Source organism: Prionailurus bengalensis, chromosome X (assembly GCF_016509475.1).
Source record: "Prionailurus bengalensis isolate Pbe53 chromosome X, Fcat_Pben_1.1_paternal_pri, whole genome shotgun sequence".
Classification (NCBI taxonomy): Eukaryota; Metazoa; Chordata; class Mammalia; order Carnivora; family Felidae; genus Prionailurus; species Prionailurus bengalensis.
This window is the reverse complement of record NC_057361.1, coordinates 16,242,541-16,261,958: the sequence shown is the minus strand read 5'-3', so window position 1 is coordinate 16,261,958 and position 19,418 is coordinate 16,242,541. Positions and strand designations below refer to the sequence as shown.

Here is a 19,418-nt window from a genome sequence, read left to right as displayed (position 1 = left end):
CAGCAGCATCTGCATCACCTGAGAACTTGTTAGAAATGCAAATTCTTAGGGGTGCCTGGGTGGCTCAGTCAGTTAAGTGTCCGACTTCGACTTCAGCTCAGGTCATGATCTCATGGTTCATGGGTTCAAGCCCCACACCAGGCTGTGTGCTGATAGCTCACAGCCTGGAGCCTGCTTCACATTCTGTTTTCCTCTCTCTGCCCCTCCCCCACTTGAACGCATGTGTGCTATCTCTCTCTCTCTCAATTATAAATGAACATTTTTAAAAAATAATAATAATTTTCCTCTTCAAATCTGGATTCAGCTAATGTTGGTTAAGGACATATTATGCTAGTTATTGTCTCATAGACTTGAGTGATCTGGTGATATGGGTACTGTTATCCCCACTTTTTTTAACGTGAGGAAAAAACTTTAATTAGGTAAGTATACATAGGAGTTTACAAAAATATCAATATCATCCCCATTTATAGATAGAAAACTTATGCCCAAGGATGTTAAATTATTAACTCAAGGCCATAGGGCTAGAAAGTGGCAGGCAGAGGTGCGATTTGAAGCCATATTTCCTGACTCCAAATCTAGGATTATTTCCATTCCATCCAATGAAGGAATAGAAAAATCTCTCTCTCCCTCTCCCTCCTTCCCTCCCTCCTTTCATCTCTCTTTCTCTCTCTCTCCCTCTCTCTCTCTCCCTCTCCCTGTCTCTGTCTCTCTCTTCTCTCTCTCTCCCTCTCTCTCTCTCTCTCTCTCTCACACACACACACACACACACACACACACACACACACACACGATAATACAATATACGACTAACCTCTAACAAGAGTGAAGTGGACCAGTGCTTTGACATATTTGAATTATCCCATTCTGATGATTTTTAGTTCCATAAATCTCATACCATAGAGTTTGATTACCACCTGTTTTTCATCATCTCTGCAAAAGTGTGTGACACAGAGTAATCGTGTCTTCTCTTAAGGATAGCTTCATTTTCATAAACCTCCTTATGATTCGAAGGAATGTATCTCTAACAGTGGAATTTGCAGCAACTCAGTGGGTAGGGGGGTAGATGGCAGAGGTTTTTTTTTTTTTTTCTTTGAGGTAACAGAACAGTCCAGGAGTAGGTATGGCTTTGGGTGAGCATTCTCTTGTAATTATACCCCTATATAGCTGCTCAGGTTGGCTGACAAGTCTTGGTGTTCTTTGTTGTCATTGATCTCCTAGTAAATGAAAGAGTGTCTTGTGAGATCCTTCTGGCATGTAGGAAATCTCCCATAACCCATTCAATACTAAATTCACTCAAGGTAGAAAGTTTCAACACTTGTATTAGGTCACTGGTTAAATATTTCATGTTAAATCCATATAATGAAATAATTTTCAGTCCTGGTCTCAAGCGACCGTACTTCAAGTGTCAAATAGTCAAGAAGTTCTAGTCCCTCCAAATCCCCAACTTTTCTTGGGGTAGGCCCTGAGGTTTGGCTGTCAGAATTTAATGGGCCAGGGTCATGAGGACAGGACTTTGCTAGGAAATGCACACTCATAATTGTAGAGTCTCAGCCAAAAGCTAGAGCAAATAAAAATCTGAGATTTACAGGAGAAAAAAAATCCCCTTTCTACTCAGAGGTCCCTGGAGAGACCATGTCTTAGCAAAGTGCTATTCAGAGAAAAATTATGCAGAGGAAGCTGAGATGTAGATAATGCACATCCCATCTCTCTGGTATAGACAGAAGGGATAGGTCCAGACACCTCCTAAGTGACCTTTCTGTGTTTCTAGTAAGTAAAATAAAGGAGGAGCCTTTCCCTGATTTTGAAGTCATGGTTACTCAGTTGGTGCTTCCCTGAATTAATTTTGCTTGGTTTTTATTCAAGCCATGAGAAAATAGTTATCTTTTTGTTTTAGATTGGGCTAGCATTCCTAAAGTGTCTCAGGGTTGGCTTTTATGAAGGCAAAAGGGCCATCAGCATGTACCTGTTTTCCTTGCTTCAGGCTTTCTGTAGTAGAGTCAGGGAGAGGATTTGGTATTTGCAATGTCATTGGGGTGGTGGAGAATGCAAAATTAGAACAGCTTCACTCCAGTGCCAAGGAAGTATTTGCCAGCCGTCAGACCCAAGTTTATGAATATAACACTTTGGTAACATAGGAGAGTGCTTTTTAATAAATGCTCTGGTAAGAGAAAAGCCTGTTTTGTTTTGTTGTTGTTTTTTCTCTTCTGGCTAGAAACTGTCTAGTTCTTCTCCTCACCCCCCCCCACCCCCTGTCTAACTGTTGAGAATGCATCAATGCTTTGTTTTGTGGCCAGAAGGTTCCCTACTCTTGTCTCTTATAAATTTTGAAATATGCAGCATTATGCCCAGAATACTATGTAGCAGGAAAATGTTACAATGTAGAAAACGATTGATTCCCCTTTAAGAAGTTCTAAGATGAAAATGGGTCTTGGTAAAGTAGATCTCAAAGCCATGTATGTATACTCCAGAAAGTTATGTTTAAGACTACAAAAATTGAAATTATATTTTAATTTAAATTTTCTCAAATGAGAATGCTTTATGCTTTTCTACTAGAGAGAATGCACTTGGTTCCAGAGTACAATTCTAGTTCTAGTAGATAGGGCAAAATGGGACGTGAGACAGGCCTGAAGGAGTTAATGCTTGTCTGGCATTATTCTTAAACAAATCAAGGCCGGGCTGCCGCAGTAGCCTGTCCCCTGGGGCTGGGAGCCAGCACTAGCTGCATTGTTTACTCTCCACCCACTAAGATCTCGATGGTGTGATGTAGAGCACGTGTGCCTAGGTTTTGGATGCTTAACACAGAGAGACCCATTTGGTGACTCACCCTGAGCACCGAGAAGAGAAGCTCGGCAGCACAGTGGGGCTGGGTGGTTAATGTTGCTCTCCCTTATGTGAACTGGGCAGGAGCGGCTGGAGGCGATGATGCGTCGGTCCCTGGAGCGCACACAGCAACTGGAGATGAAGAAGAAGTGCTCGTGGGGAGCTTCACTGGCCACAGGGCCTGGAGGACGTGATGGTGAGTGTAGGGCTGTCCCTGCATTGCAGGGCCCAGGTGGGAGATCATGGGGCAAGCAGGAGACTGTGGGCACAGGCTGCCCACGGGATCTGGGGCATGCTTTCTAGTTATCTGCAGGTACCTTTATCAGCTGTGATGCCAACCTTCCTGTATATGTATTTCTCATGAAGGGAGTCTGTGCATTATTTTTGCTAGCAAACAGCAGTTGATACAGTAACTGGGCTTTTTGAGGTAAAACAAAAGAAAAGCAAAGAAAATGAATGCAGAGCCTGGTTAACCAGATGCACATGGCAAGCCTAGGTATACTCTGATTTCAGGGAAGGTCAAATGGCAGTAGCCTAAGTCACTACTGCAGTGTGACCCAGAAAGGCTGAGCAGCGGTTACCCTCCAAAAGGGGCTGGGGCTTTTCCCTCCTCATTATTAATTTTTGTTGCTCTTTCCATTTTGTTTCAAGGTGACTTATTTATTTCATTTTCCAGTTCATACTCATCTTTAAATTTTCAAGTGCTTAATGTAATGTGTGGATTGTTACTAGTCTCTGGGTAGCTTTTCCCTCTCCAGTGCCTTCTTTACTGTGATTTTGTCATTCTGTTACACAGGAGTTGTATATTAGCTTTTTCTGAAAACAGATGGATTCCATTTGTAGTACAGTTTCTTGACTTCTCTGTATTGTGCTTTTACCCTCTGTCAGTGAATATACTTTATTTTCTTTTGGAGAAGTCAATAACCTATTTCAATTACTTTTTCTAATTTCCTAGTTAGAAACTAAACTCAACCAGAAATTGGGACTTTTTTCTTTTACCTCTCTTTGCTCTGATTTTTTGCTGTGTAGGTGAATCAGAAAATACCCCACCCCCTCCTCTAGGTTTAGCATCCAGCACCCTTCCTCCGGACCCAGGGACCAGTGCCACCGCTGCCGAGTCCACCAACGGTATATCTGAGCTTCACCGCACCGTGGCGTTTTGTGATGACTGTACTGATCATCCTCCTCCATCACCGTGTTTGTCTCAAGCACTCTTACAGTTGATTTCTTAGACTGACCCCTTAGAACTTTTTTTCTAGAACTGTGAATGACATGCCCATGTTTCTTTGTTCCTCTGTCATCGTGGAGCTGTGCATGCCTTACACCCTAGTGCCCTGGAGACATTTCATCCTTAGCTCACCAACTGCTGCTTAAAAATCTTGTCAGTGTTTGACTTATGTGCATTTAGATCTTTAATACTCTCACTAATTACTGGTTTTAGGCATGAAGTAGTAAGGTGTTTCAGTCACTTCTGGTTACCAAAACCTGTGCCCTTAGAGAGTTCTGTGTGTTAATGTGATAGATTCCTGGAAGAGGTGTTTGAGACAGAGTGGTAGTGAGTTTATCGGTACCAGCACTGGAAATCTAAAGGAGATAAGTTTCCTTTGTTTTTGATTTACTCTATCTAATAGGCTGTCTGTTTTTGGATACAGGCCTGGGAAATTCTTAGTGCCTAGAACAAGAGCAGAATTGGTAAAATTTTGCTTCCATTTAATAAAGACTTTAGAAATTTAATCCATCTTTGACTGGCAAAGAAAAACAAGATGTAAACGGGATGCAGTATTTATCAGCAATACAGAAGGTCAAGTTACAGCAGTAGGAATAAATATCCTTGGCTTCCAGCATTCCTTTGACAAAGAAAAATCCTTACTGGTGTTGCTGAGCAGCAGACACTTTGCTGCATGGGCCAAGTTAAATGTAGTGTGGCACTGGTCTTTCCTTAACAGAGAAGGGCAGTAGGTAGGAGTTGATAATTACCCCTTGGGAATCACACGCAGGGCTCGGGCCAGGGCGAGGCAAGCACAATATGTGACTTGGACACACAATTTAAAGCCTTACCAAAGATCTCAGTTATCGAGATGAATTAATATTTGAATAAATCTAAATGCATAATAATCCATGATGAACAAAATATCCAATTTCTAAAGACGAGTACCATACTGAGTCAGCCATAATGGAGCCTACAGCAAAAGGGGAAATGTGTACCCTTTTACACTTGGTTTTATGTAATTTCTACTGGTTAATTTTTTTTTTTCAGAACATTGAAGTACTCAGAAAAAATGCTGAAAAATTGAGTAGGTCTATTAAAACTCACATCATTTAAAAAAATTTTTAATATTTTTATTTATTTTTGAGAGACAAGCATGAGTGGGGGAAGTGAAGAGAGAGAGAGAGAGAGGAAGACACAGAATCTGAAGGAGGCTTGAGGCTTTGAACTGTCAGCACAGAGCTCATCACGGGGCTTGAACTCATGAACCGCAAGATCGTTACCTGAGCCAAAGTCGGACATTTAACTGACTAGGCCACCCAGGCACACCAAATCTCACATCATTTTAAATTTAAATATTTTATTTATACCAAAATAGAATTTATTATAATTTCACTCCAGCTTAAGACAATTAAAAATTACTTAAGATTGTCATTTGATGAGGACACATTGTAAAACATGGCAATTTTCACATTTGAAAACAGTATGAGGAGAGGAGTACATTTTGAAAATATTATTAATGAGTTTGCTTCCTTTAAAGCCAAGGGCATACATCTTTCCTTTTGCCTCAGGCTTTGATAGGGCGTGGCAGGGCACTATCAGCACCTCTTCATTTGCTATAATGGTTTAATTTAGAAACCAGTCTAAAATAAAATAACGGCTGCAAGTTAAGAACACCAGATCCCAGATCATGTGTTAAAATCCTAACCATAAATAGTCACAGCACTAGAGAAAGGGCCATTGTGAACCCATCTCTTGAGAAGAGGAAGAAACCAACTGCTAAAGGTGGTTCTGCTTTAAATACAGCTTCTTGCAGTACACATTACTTCTCTTCCAACCTGAGCCTATAGATAACTGTCAGAAAGTCTGGTTTCAGCTCAGTCTCAGACCATAGAACATTTTCCAGTGGTGATTTGTCTCTGTGTCTAGACTGGTTTTGTTTTTGTGTAGTCTGAATGTGCTTAAAAGTCCCTGGACACAAGGAGTTGATTTGCTGGTGGGATTAGTGTGGCTTTAGTTGAACAGTTGAGTGAGGTTGAACATTTGAAATTGAAGAGAAGATCCTGCTTCAGACTGATGACTGCTGTGGCCTGGGCATTTCCAGATAAGCTAAGTATGTAGCAGGATGATGGAAGAAGTGTGCTGTGCCACAGCAGTTTAGGAAACGTGTGGATGAGGACAGGAAGAACACTTTGGGATATGTGTTTCTTGATCTACAATGGTGTGAATACCAATGTCTTTAATGCGTTTCTCTGCAGCATGTGACAAACTTTCAACATCAGCCATGAATTTGCCAAAGCAGACGGAGCCTCCCATGAGTAAGCGCCTGTCTTCATCCACCGTGGCAATATCCTATTCCCCAGACCGAGGCAAGTGAACATGTAGACCTGGTCTCTGTAGTTTTCCTCTTTTCTAGTGTGAGTGTCTTAACATCAGTCTTTGTGAGAGTCCCTCGAGCCTCCTGCAAATACCTCCATTATCCTTGCCTTGTGGTCTGAATGTGGGAGCCTCAGGACCTCATTTAATGGGACTTTGGAAAGTGGCATCACTTTTTAGAGTCAGATCGTTGTTGAATAGGTGCAGGAATTAATGATATTCTTTCAGTCTGAAAAAGACTATTCCATTTTCTACAGTGCATGTAGGAGTTATCCTGCCCTAGAATTAATTGACCAGTGGGCAGAGAAGACCGTTAAAAAAGTAACTGCCTGGTTATTGATTGATGTGATCTAGTTGATTAGCCAGAAACAGCAGAAGTCATCAGGCTGAGGTTCATGGAAAACTTATAGGTATGAAAAAAATGGGGCTATGCTATTGTCTGTGGTTTGTAGGCCTGCCCATTTCTGTTTGAAAACAAGTTCAGAACTAATATGAAGGCTTTAAAAGGAGAAAAGGATGGGTGGCCTGTTCTGGCCCTCATTTTGAGGTGGAAGATGGCATGTGTAGGACGTGTGCCGGTTCCAGAAACTGAATAGATTTAAAACTGCTCGTGTTCTAATTGAGGCTCAGATAGGTCACTAAAAGTAGGAACTTACACCTTCCAGAGTATATAGGTTAGGGAAGAGAATGATGCTCTCCATGCATTAAATGTGTATTTTATTTATTTATTTAAAAAAATTTTTTTAATGTTTGTTTATTTTTGAGAGAGAGAGCGTGCATGGGGAGGGGCAGAGAGAGGGAGACACAGAATCTGAAGCAGGCCCCAGGCTCTGAGCTGTCAGCACAGAGCCCCATGTGGGGCTCAAACTCATGGACCGCGAGATCATGACCTGAGCCAAAGTCGGTCACTTAACCAACTGAGCCACCCAGGCGCCCCTAAACACATATTTTAAAGCATTATTGGAGAAGAGTCAGGTGCCAGTGAAGTATTTTAACAGGTCAGGCATTACCAAAGGGCAAGCAGGAAAGGGGTTTTGACTTTGAATAGGCCAGTGTGCCTTTCTGGTTGTTTTTCACTGGCATTGATCTTGCACCTCCAGCACAGAGGCTGTCAGGTCAGAAACCCCGTAAGTGTCAGTGTTGCTGATCTTTGATGCAGTTCATGGGTGAACTGAATGCTGGAAACCTTGAATTAACTGCGAGGTGAATGAGAAAACATCTACTTGCTCTTAACTCTGTATAGCTGTTCCATAGTGAGTATATTCCATATGTTTTCATTAATTCACAGGGTTACGTATTGGTGTTAAATTCATATTTGCAATGATTACTATGTAAAGATATCAGTATGTTAGTACATATTCTTGGCAACTGAATTATCTGCTTGTGGATTATAAATTGAAAAATTTCAATTCCCAAACCATTTACTGGATAATGGGTACCCCAAAATTCAAAGTAATGGAAAAGTTAATTCATTACCATATAATATATTCCAAAGCCATCCAGGGTGACATTTTGGTTACTGAATTTTAAATTATGACTACTACTACTTCCATTTAAGCTGATAATAAGTTGGCTATTTTTATTTTTGTAGTTCTTATTTATTTTTTGCCCTTATTTACATGGAAAAAGTATGAACAGATGCATATTTATACATTAACAAAATCGGTGTGTAATGAAATGTTTTTTAACAGAGAACCTAAAGTGTTTCATAGGAGTAATCTTTTTTTCAATGTTAGATCTACTAGGTGAGTAAATGGTTTCTTGAGTCCATATTACATCTTGGGAGATGGGCTAATTCTCTTCACATGATACAGGTAATATTGTAATACTGTAATAGCATACTGAATGAATTCTGGCACCCTAAAAGAATTACCACACTCTCCCAAACTCCAAATGACACGTCATTTGTTTTATTTTAGTATAATGAACTCCGAAGCGAAGCCATCCTTTGCTAGAATATTTTTATTTTCCACATTCATTCTGCCACCCAAAAGTTAATTTGCATCATTCTCTGTGTTGTTTTAAACATTTTATTTTGTTTTAATTTTGCTTTTTAAAATTTTCATTTGATTCCATCCCTCAGCTCATCGCACACACCTTAGTCCCATGGAAACCTTTCTTGTTATGCGACTGTTGACTCCCACACAGGCTTCTTTAGCCAGAAGCAGAAGTACACTCATGCTCTCTGAGCAAACCAGTGACTCAGGTAAAAGAGGCCAAGCTGGTGACACTGAGAAAAGTGCCCAAAGTGATGTTGGTTGATCTATGAACTATTCCTGAATTTTTGTATTTTGTTTCCCATTTGCTTACTTTGTGAAATGTCTTCAGTGGTTAATCACATTTTCTACCCACCAGTGTTTTGCTGTTGCTATGGTTGTTTTTCTTTTAAGTGTCACAGAGGTAAGTAAATTATTTTATGATTGAGGGCATGTGGATTAGGGGGAAAAAATCTATTTCATGAGCTATGGAGGTGAGTACACTTTTTTAAAGAGTGATTTGGCAACGTAGCCTATAAACCACAATGTCTGGAATACCATAACCAGATTTACCACTTACTAGCTCTTTCCACTTTGGGTAAATTCATTAACCTCTCTAAGGCTAAATTTCCTTATCTATAAAATTGAATTACTTTAAACTGTCATGAGAATTAAATGAGATAGGACAATGTTTACAATAGTAAGAGATCAAATGTCTAGAGCCTTGCTACTCAAAGGGTGGCCCATGGACCATCAACATGAGTATCACCTGGGAGCTTGTAAGGAAGACAGATACACTGAAGTCTGAGAAATTCCAGGCCACCCTATGAAAACCTTTCCTTGACCAAATCGGATCAAATTGTCATAGCAAGATTAATGAGGGCTGGCATTCTCTGTTTGCAGATTAGCAACATTGTGTCCACATTAGGGCAGGTGTGGTCTTAGTTCCCAAGATAGTGTATTCAGTTAGATGACATAGACATGACATATAATCCTTTATCTACTTCTGATTTCTAGAAGCAACCTACTAGTTTCTGAGTAATTGTGCTATTTCTCCAAAGAAGATAAAGAAATGGCCAATAAGCATATGATAAGATGCTCAACATCATTAGACATTATGGAAATATATGTCAAAACCACAATGAGATACCACTTCACACTTACTAGGATGGCTAAAATTCAAAGAAAAAAGGAAACATAGTAAGTGTTGACAAAGATATGGAGAAACTATAACCTTCATAAATTGCTGGTGGGAATGTAAAATGATGTACTTGTTTTGGAAAACAGTCTGGCAAGTTCCTCAAAAAGTTAAACATAGAGTTACCATGTGACCTAGCAACTGGACTCTTAGGTACAGGCCCAAGAAAATTGAAAACACACAAAAACTTGTACCTGAGTAGTTCTTAGCAGCATTATTCATATTAGCCACAAAGTGGAAATGACCCAAATGTCCAAAAGATGAATGGGTAAACAAAATGTGGTATATCCATAAAATGGAATATTACTCAGCTATAAAAAGAAACGAAGTACTGATACATGCTATGTGATGAACCTTGAAAACATTATGCTCAGTGAAAGAAGCCAGACACAAATGCTACAAATTCTGTGATTCCATTTATATGAATTGTCCAGAATAAGCAAATCCAGAAAGACAGTAAATTAGTGGTTGCTAGGGACTGAGGGAATGGGGAAGGGGAATGAATGCTTAATGGGTACAGGGTTTGTTTTGGGGGTAATGTTCTGGAATTTAACTGTAGTTATAATTGCACAACTTGTGAATATACTAAATACCACTAAATTGTGAACTTTTTAAAGGATAATTTTGTGGTACATGAATTATCTCTTAAATGGAAAAAATGCCTGAGAAGTAGGAAGGTCTCCCTTTTGAGAACAAGGAATGTGTCAGGAAGTCCTCAAGACCACTTGAAGGGTCAGTGATTCTCTAGGAGTACTCCCAACTATGATTTATAACAGTGCAAGGCTACAGAACAAAATCAGCAAAAGGAAAAGGCCATAGGATGAAGTCTGGGAAAGACCAGGAACAAGCTTCCAGAGTCCTCTTCCACTGGAGCCACATAGGGCACATTCCCTCCGCAATGAGTTGTGACATGTATGAAGTGTTACCTACAAGGAAGCTCATTAGAGACTCACTGCCCAGAGTTTTTATTGGAGGATGGTCATGTAGCTACCCCCTGCCTGGTACATACCCAAATTCCAGACTGTCAGAAGGAAAGCAAGTGTTCAGGATAAATCATGCTATTTGTACAAACAGCTTTGGCACAGTGAGCTAGTTACTCTTACCAGTTAATGGTGGGAACCCTCCCGAAATCCAGATTCCCTGATGCCCGGGCCAACCTTGTAAGCCAGCCTTTCCAAGGACAGCAGTCAGACCTGCTATGTATTTCTTTTCTGCACAGTCTATCCCCTTGGTCCTTGTTGAAGGCACCATTACAGCAGAATTGTCATCAGCAGGATTCTATACAGCAGGCTGAGGCCAATATATGGTATTGACCTCACTTACGCCCTTTAGAGGTTCTGAACTTAGCCAGTTAAAACACAGACCATTAGCCATAAAGGTCTGTCTTACAAAGCCAGGTAACTTCCTCCGTAAGTTTCTCTATGAACCTTTTTTCTTTTTTTTAACCTGGCCCAAGGCATCAGTTCAGGTCCAGCCCAGCCTGGCCATGACCAGTAAGGCGAAGCTGTCCCAGAGTCTTTCAGGGCTGAGGCAGTATCACAGTAGTCAGAACTTAAGAAATATAATCCCTGAGGGCACACATGTCCCCTGGAGACAGTTTACAGTGTTGGGGAGCCCCCAGCAGGACATACATTGGTTGGCCACCACAGGGCAACCTGTCCCCTTTGTGTCTTTCCCACCAAGGGTCTTCCCGCCCCAGGGTTCTTAATCTGGCCCAAGGAATTCAGTTGGGTCCTTGTTTTCAGAGGGACTGCCTGAGGTGGCCAGTTCTTTTTACTTTTTCAATTTTTTTTTCATTTTTATTTATTTTTGAGGAGGGGGGGGGAGAGAGAGAGAGAGACAGAGCATGAGCTGGGGAGGGGCAGAGAGAGAGGGAGACACAGAATCTGAAGCAGGCTCCAGGCTCTGAGCTGTCAGTGCAGAGCATGACACAGGGCCTGAACTCATGGAGTGTGAGATCATGACCTGAGCTGAAGTCAGATGCTTAACCGACTGAGCTACCTAGGCGCCCCAGTGAGGTGGCCAGTTCTAAACAGTTCTGTCAACAACACAAGTTCGTTGCCTACTGAGTGCGGACAGCATGTGGAGGTGTTCTTTAGGGACTTTGCAGGAACTGGCCCACCCTGTGGTTCACGGTCCCACTGTTACATGCAACTTGGGCTCAGCAGTCCACTTGCAATGTGAAGCACTCACAGCAGCTGGCACAGGCAGCATGATTTTTCCTCCAGAAGAAGGGAGAGTTCTCAGGAACAGTTCTGGAAAATAGAAATCACAAATGTCCTTCCCCTCCCTGGCACCATTCCAGGTGCTAGGTTTTGTTGTTGTTGTTGTTATTATTGTTGTTGTTGTTGTTGTTTTTATTGTTACCAGCGTTCCCCATTCAGTAATTGAAACTTTACATTTTCTCAGTCATCGTCTATTTTTAAACTGACCTTTCATAAGGAAAGGTTGAATGTCAGAAGGACAAGAGCATTTTTACAAAAAATTTTAACTTAACCAGAAAGACACTCATGTTCAGGAACAAAATCCTGAATTTTCAAAAAAAATTTCAAGATAGGTTTGCATCAACTGCCATCTCTGTAATCTTATTAATTTATGCAATGAATAGCCTAGAAAAAAGCAATCCCTCCTTGGGAACAGGTGCATTTAACAAATTGCCTTCCTCAAGTGTGCGTAGCAGGAGAAAGGGAAGGGAGGGAAGTAGAGTCAGATTCCCAGTCCATTGTTACAAACTTTCATCCCAGAAAGTCAAATACCAAAAATCTTGTCAGCAGGTGTTGAGTCTAATCATCAGGGCTGGGTGAAGGGGTCATACTCCCTGTGAGTACTCTGTCCCAGCTCACAGCTGTGGCAGGAATCACAAGTTAGGAATATAATTAGGCTCTGCATCAGAAATTAAGAGCTGACCAGCAGTCCCATGTCAGGTGGTCCCATCAGAAAACAAGCTCTTTCCCGTGAGCATTTGTCTATGATGCAGATGGTGCAGCCAGTGTCCGTGATACTTTCACAGGTTAGGCCCTATGGAGGGGTGTTCTGTATCTGTAATAGTCCTGGCTTGATTTTTAAAATTCCATATGTATCTCTCTGTCTGGAGATTGCTCTCTTGTCATGTCTCCCTTTTTCCAGAGGCTCCATTATACAAAAGTCAGCACAAAAATAATCAGGTAGGAAGGTTTGTTCTGGTTCCAGTACTTAGAGTTTTAATTTCCAGCCAAACCACTGATGGCAAAGAACAAGGAGGTTGTGCCTCACTCCCGCTTGAGGGAGAAAACAAAAACCAAAGGCATCACCTGGGTTGTATTTTTCCCTTTACTTCCCCTTACTTTAGCCAGTGTGGCGAAAAGCAGCCAGGGGATCCAGCAAGCCAGCTCTTGGAGTTGGATGGGTTATCTTCAAATAGCATAGGTATTTCACCTCTTGCAACACACAACAGGTTGGCTTCTGTGTGATATGGTAGCTGACTCCATAGCCACCAGGCATCAGAAGGTCACCATCCTCCATCCCTTCAGCCTTTGTTTTCCAAACACCACTTTTACCATATGTCAATGAATCAGGGTCAAGCTCACAGTTCCTGCTTCTCGCATCAATTGTATCAGCGTCTCCAAGACCAGCCCCAGGTTTTGTGATTTCTAGGACTCAGCATATGGTGGCACTCACAGCCGTAATGTGTTATAATGGAAGGCTGCACAGCACATCAGCAGAAGGAACTGGCACACAGGCAAAGTCCAGAGGACACCAGGTGCAAGTTTCCAAGAGTCCTCTCCCAGTGGAGTCACACGGGACGTGCTTAATTCCCCCAGCGACGAGCTGTGATAACACATGTGAAATGTTGCCGACCAGGAAAGCTCGTTAGAGACTCGGTGCCCAGGGTTTTCATTGAGGGCTGGTCACATAGGCACCCTCTGTCAATTATATACCCGAATTCCACAATAAGTCATGTTGTTTATACAAATAGCAGAGGCACAGTGAGCTACTGGTCAGTTAGAGGGTAAGAGCCCTTCTGAAATCTAAGTTCCCAGGTGTTGATCAGGGGCCAATCTTGTAAGTAGGCCTCTCCAAAGACAGTAGTCAGGCCTGCTGTGTTAACTCTTGAACTGCACAAGGAAATTGATGTTTAGAGAGGTTAAGTAACCTGCCCAAAGTGATCTAGCTGTTTGGTGACAATGCTAGTTCTGTCTGGTTCCAAAGCCCAGACTTTGAACTCATGAAATTAACTGGGCTCTTGAGCATTGAGTATGGGAGTCTTTCAAGATAGCGTCTATTCTGCATATATACTAGAAAAAGTTTGGTGATATTTGGAGAATGTGCATTGCCCATGTCACATTTTAACAGAAATGTGTTCTTCCCAATTCCCTGCTCCCCCTACTTTTTCCACCTGTGCTCCCTGTCTCTTTGTGATATTTTAACTCTCTAGTATCCCATGCCTATCCTCGTGTAGCTCCTGCTGGCCCTCTTAAATCTTCTTACAAGTCTTCTCCCACTCGGAGTGCTGAGAGGAAGAAGACTACATCTACATCTGGCACAGGAGATTCTGGGAAAGGAGCCCCTGCAGGAGCGGAGGCCTCTCCGGTAGGTTGAAACCCACTCACTCACCTCAGGACTGGTTTATCTAACAGTGTGATCATTCCCTGTGCTTAACCTGGGGTCTCTGTTTCCGTCAATCTCCAGAGACTGCTCAAGTGGTGAATTTGGTTTAAAATTTCATCCATCCTTGGAAAACCATTTAACTTTTTGCATCTTCCTAAATCTTAGTGCCTTGGAACAACTTCCTAAAGACCTTGTCCTTATTATAGCCTGCCCTCCGGAGGACAGGAGTCAAAAAGAATGCTCTGAGTGTCCTCTCTCTGCTTTTAAGAATGTCTGATTCTGGGCCAGTCTTGCCTCTGCGGGCGACTAGAACTAAGGTTCTAGGTCAGCCTTCAATCCATAACAGTGGCCTTCAAACATTTTTGACATAATACTGATCCATCAGTAAAAGTTGAACAGGTACTCCCAATTATGTATATTTATTTAGAAATTATACATACCATACTACTTTTTTTAGTTATCAGTTGTGCATAACAGATCACCCCAAATCTTAGCTGCTTGAAACAAATGTTTATTACTGCACTGGCTCTTTGGGTCAAAAATTGAGGATGGCTTAGCTGGGTAATTCTGGTTCAGGGTCTCTCATGAGGGTGTGGTCAGGATGATGGCCAGAGCTATAGTCATCTGAAAGCTTGGCTGGGGCTCTTACAGAATGGCTCATTCACATGGCTGCTGGTTTCAGTTCCCTATTGTGTGTACCTCTTCATAGAGCTGCTTGAGTGTCCAAATGACATGGCAGCTGCCTTCCTCTAGAGCAGGAAATCTGAGACAGAGACCGAGCGCATGCTGTGTGTGTGTGTGTGTGTGTGTGTGTGTGTGTTCACGCACAAGGGAAAAGCTGTAGCACCTTTTATGCACTAATCTCACCTGTTACATACCATTGTTTTGCCATATGCTGTTCATTAAAAACAGGTCACTGAGACCAACCCACACTCACTCAAGGAGCATCAAACGACATGTGGACTTGTCTTAAAAATACCACATTACTGTACTATTGGGCATTTTTTATAATACTACATGTATTTTTAAGATTTTTTAAAGATTATTTATTTTGAGAGAGAAAGAGATAATGAGTGGGGGACAGACAGAGAGAAAGGGTGAGAGAGAGAATCCCAAGCAGGCTCCGCTCTCCAAGCTGAGCTCAGTGTGGGGGCTCATTCTCAGCAACTGTGAGCTCCTGACCTGAGCCGATATCAAGAGTTGGATGCTCAACCAAATGAGCCACCCTGGCGCCCCACCATTTGTATTTTTAAAATCCACTGTGACCCTGAGGTTCTTATATGAGAAGTAAGTGTGTTAGACCCTTGGGTTTTACTAAAAAATCAATTACTGTGGAAGGGGGTTAACGTGTGTGGGAGCGGGAGGGCCAAATGAGGATTTGTTGTGGAGAAGTGCAATGGGGAGAGAAGGGAACCAGCCTTGTGGAGCCCCCGCTACATGCCAGGCACGGAGGCCATGCCTACTGCCTCTTGCTGACCAGAGACCATGAAGACATAGAGGGACAAGTCTATGGGGTTGCAGTCACCAGGTACACTGTTAAGAGTCCACAGCTCACTGTCCTGAGTGTACCACATTTATTTCCACCTGTAGTTTTTTTTAGTGATTATGTATTTTTGTACTCTTCCCAGTTTTTTTCTTTTAAAAATGTTTTAAATTCCAGTCCAGACATATAGTGTTATATTAGTTTAACGTGTGTAATATAATGACTCTACAGTTCTCTACCTTACTCAGTGCTCATCACAGTAAGTATACACTTACTCCCCTTCACCTCTTTGGCCTATCTCCTCCCCTCTCCAGCAACCACTAGTTTGTTCTCTGTATTTGAGAGTCTGTTTTTTGGTTTATCTCTTTTTTTTCTGTCTTCATTTGTTTTCTTTCTTAAATTCCACGTATGAGTATTTGTCTTTCTCTGACTGACTTATTTCACTTAGCAAAATACCCTCTAGATTGGTCCATGTTGTTGCATATGGCAAGATTTCATTCTCTTTTATGGCTAATACTCCATTATATATATATGCCACATATTCTTTTTTTTTTTTTTTTTTTGGACATTTATGCCACATACTCCATTCATCTATCTGTGGGCATTTGGGCTGCTTCTGTAATTTGGCTGTTGTAAAACTGCAATAAACCTAGGGATGCATATATCTTTTTTTTTAAGTTTATTTATTTTGAGACAGGATGAGTGTTTGCGAGTGGGGGAAGGGCAGGGAGGGAGAGCGAGAGAGAGAGAGACAGAGAGAGAGAGAGAGAGCAGGAGAAAGAGAGAAAGAGAATCTCAAGCAGGCTCTGCACTGACAGCACGGACCCCAACGTAGGGCTCAAGCTCACAAACTGCAAGATATGACCTGAGCCAAAGTTGGACACTTAAATGACTGAGCCACCCAGGCACCCCTGGTACATATATATATTTTTTGAGTTAGTGTTTTCGTATTCTTTAGGTAAATACTCATTAGAGGAATTACTGGATTTTTGATTTTTTGAGGAACCTCCATACTGTTTTCCATAGTGGCTGCACCAGTTTGTATTCCTGCCGACAGCACATGAGGATTCCTTTTTCTCCACATCCTTGTGAACACCTGTTGTTTCTTTTGTTTTTGATTTTAGCCATTCTGATAGGTATGAGGTGATAGCTCATGACGGTTTTGATTTGCATTTTCCTGATGATGAGTGATGGAGTTTCTTTTTTTTTTTTTTTTTGGTTTATTTCTTTATTTTGAGGTGGGGGAGGGGCAGAGAGAGAGGGAAAGAGAATCTTAAGCTGTCAGTGCAGAGCCTGACTTAGGGCTCTATCCCATGAACTGTGAGATCATGACCTGAGCCGAGCTGAAGACTCGGATGCTTAGCTGACTGAGCCATGCAGCCTCCCCGAGTAATCCAGTTTCTATACGTCCAGAATCATCGCATCGTTATGTTGTCAGCTTTTTGCAAGAGAACAAAGAATAGAAAGTCTTTGCATTTTGGGGCGGAAGTGTTTTTTGTTTTTTTTTTTATTGGATGAGCTCACTATGATGATCTCATGGTGCTTCCCTGCAGATATGCCCATTGTGGGAAGCACTGTAGCTTCATATAGATCTTTCTGAAAGAAAGCTATGTATCACTTTTATCTGAGGTGTTTATAGAAATTGTAGAAGTATTGCCAGTTATGGGCCATGGCTGACCTATTCTGTGTGCCCTTCAGACAGAGAAGATGAAGAGAGGCCCTCGAACAACAGCTTCCGTTCCCAGCGTGGGCCTCGGGTCTCCTCTGAGAAGATGTGAGTTTCCAGGAAGCATTTCTAAGCGGTCATCCTCTCCAGTGACATCCAAGTAAGCATCTTTCTGCTTTGCCACAGTCAGACCATTAAGGCAGTTTGGTGGGGCTCTGTACGGTGCAGCCTGTGCTTCCTGCTGCCACGTGAGTCGTGGCCAGTCCAAGAGGCAAGCAGGAGGAATGCTGGACCTTGAGTTATATCATTTACTGTCTGTGTATCTTTGGGATAAGTGATGGGCTCTTCAGGGGTTTGTTGCCTGCTAAGTATGAGATTCTGATTTACTGAGATGAATCATTCAGAATTTTCTCCTTTGGTCCATCAGTTCCATTCGGCTTTTCTGACACTCTCTTACACCTGCATCTAGAGTGATTACATTGTGCTTGGATGCTCAACTTCATGTGTTTGTACACTCATTCTCTCCTTCCCTCATCTGTGTCTTCAACAGAGAGGCAATAATAACTTGTCAGCCACCATCAGCAGTATGTTGTTTGTTGTTTTTTTTTTTAAATGAAGCCATTATGTATTTTTTTTTGTTAAGAATTAGATGAACTCACCAATGAAACTGTGTAACTGAAAAACAAATTCACACTGTAACCACTCTCTTAAGTCATTAAAATACTTTTCTTACAGTAACCAACAACAATGACTCAGGAAATAACTCAGTCCAGTAGAAGGGAAACATCTTCAGTTGTCCTTACTGAGAAAGAAAGAGAACTATGATTTTAATTTTAATTTGGGAAAATGGGAAACTCTTTATATAGAGAGAATCATGTGACACTTGTTTAGTACATCAATTTTTTTCAAAGAACATAGGATAAAACAAATTTAATGAATGGGAATTTGTTTAAAATATTTCAGAGTGACATCAGTTCATATTTCTAATCTGTTGCTTTCTAACAGAGACTTTTTCTCTATTATTATTTTGTTCAGAGAACACTATGGTTTTTATAGACTGTTATTGATATATCTTTCTTCTATAATTAAAATCCTTACATAAGGTATTGCTGAGTTAATAGTATCAAGTTTTTGTTTTGTTTTAAGTCCATTGCATTCTTTCTGTGCTCACATTGCCTGTTTTTGGTTGTGATATTACTCTCTTGCAAACCCCATTCACGTGTCACTACTCTGGTGTTAGTGTGGGACATTAACAGAGAGAAAAGCCTGTTCATATGGGGGTTTTCCAGATTACACCCCTGTCTTTCCTGGATATTGAATCATGGTCCCTGCATGGAGAGTAGCTGGCAAGTTTCATCATCATCATCATTGTAAATTTCACTAAAGTAAACTAAGGGGATTGTTGCCCTCTGTAGAGATGAGAATTCAGTTTTTGGAAGCAAGTTACCAGTGGGCTCTGTGCTGTCTTTGATGTTGAAAATCTTGATTGTGTGTTTCAGGAACTATTTTATGTTTTTTAATTGAGATATAATTGATAGATAACGCTATATTTGTTTCAGGTGGACGAAATAATGATTTGATACATGTATACATTATGAAGTGATGACCATAAGTCTAGTTATCATCCATCACCATACATAGATATAAATGTTTTTTCTTTTTTTTTTGCGAGGGCTTTTAAGATTTATTCTCTTAGCAACTCTCAAATATACACTATTTGAATATACAGTATTAACTGTAGTCACCCTCCTGTACATTGCGTTCCCATGGCTTAGTGATTTTATAACTGGTAGTTAGTGCCTTTTGACCCCCTTCACCCATTTCATCCACTCCCTCACCCTCCTCTCCCCTCTGGCAACCACCAGTCTGTTTTCTGGATCTGTGAGCTTGGTTTTGTTTGGTTTGGTTATTTTTTAGATTCCACATGCAAGTGAGATAGTATAGTGTTTGTCTTTGTCTGATTTATTTCACTTAGCATAATAACCTCAAGGTCTATCCATGTTGTTGCAAGTGGAAAGATTCCATTTTTTTAATGGCTGAATAGTATTCTGTTATATATGTGTGTGTGTGTGTGTGTGTGTGTGTGTGTGTGTGTGTGTATGGAA

The 19,418-nt window shown here is 41.3% G+C and overlaps 1 protein-coding gene across 14 annotated transcripts in view; it reads left to right on the top strand.

Moving 5' to 3' along the window:
- Positions 1-19,418, top strand: part of MAP7D2 (MAP7 domain containing 2) — a 120,093-nt gene that overhangs the window by 57,776 nt on the left and 42,899 nt on the right. For 6 of the 14 annotated variants that reach the window (XM_043571585.1, XM_043571571.1, XM_043571578.1 and 3 more), the window contains 6 exons: positions 2,905-3,016; positions 3,850-3,948; positions 6,286-6,396; positions 8,487-8,609; positions 13,992-14,146; positions 17,346-17,473. In XM_043571585.1, the coding sequence (XP_043427520.1) occupies positions 2,905-3,016; positions 3,850-3,948; positions 6,286-6,396; positions 8,487-8,609; positions 13,992-14,146; positions 17,346-17,473 (728 nt within the window). The remainder of the gene's footprint in view (positions 1-2,904; positions 3,017-3,849; positions 3,949-6,285; positions 6,397-8,486; positions 8,610-13,991; positions 14,147-17,345; positions 17,474-19,418) is intronic. The other 8 variants (XM_043571573.1, XM_043571572.1, XM_043571574.1 and 5 more) reach the window with 8 other exon arrangements.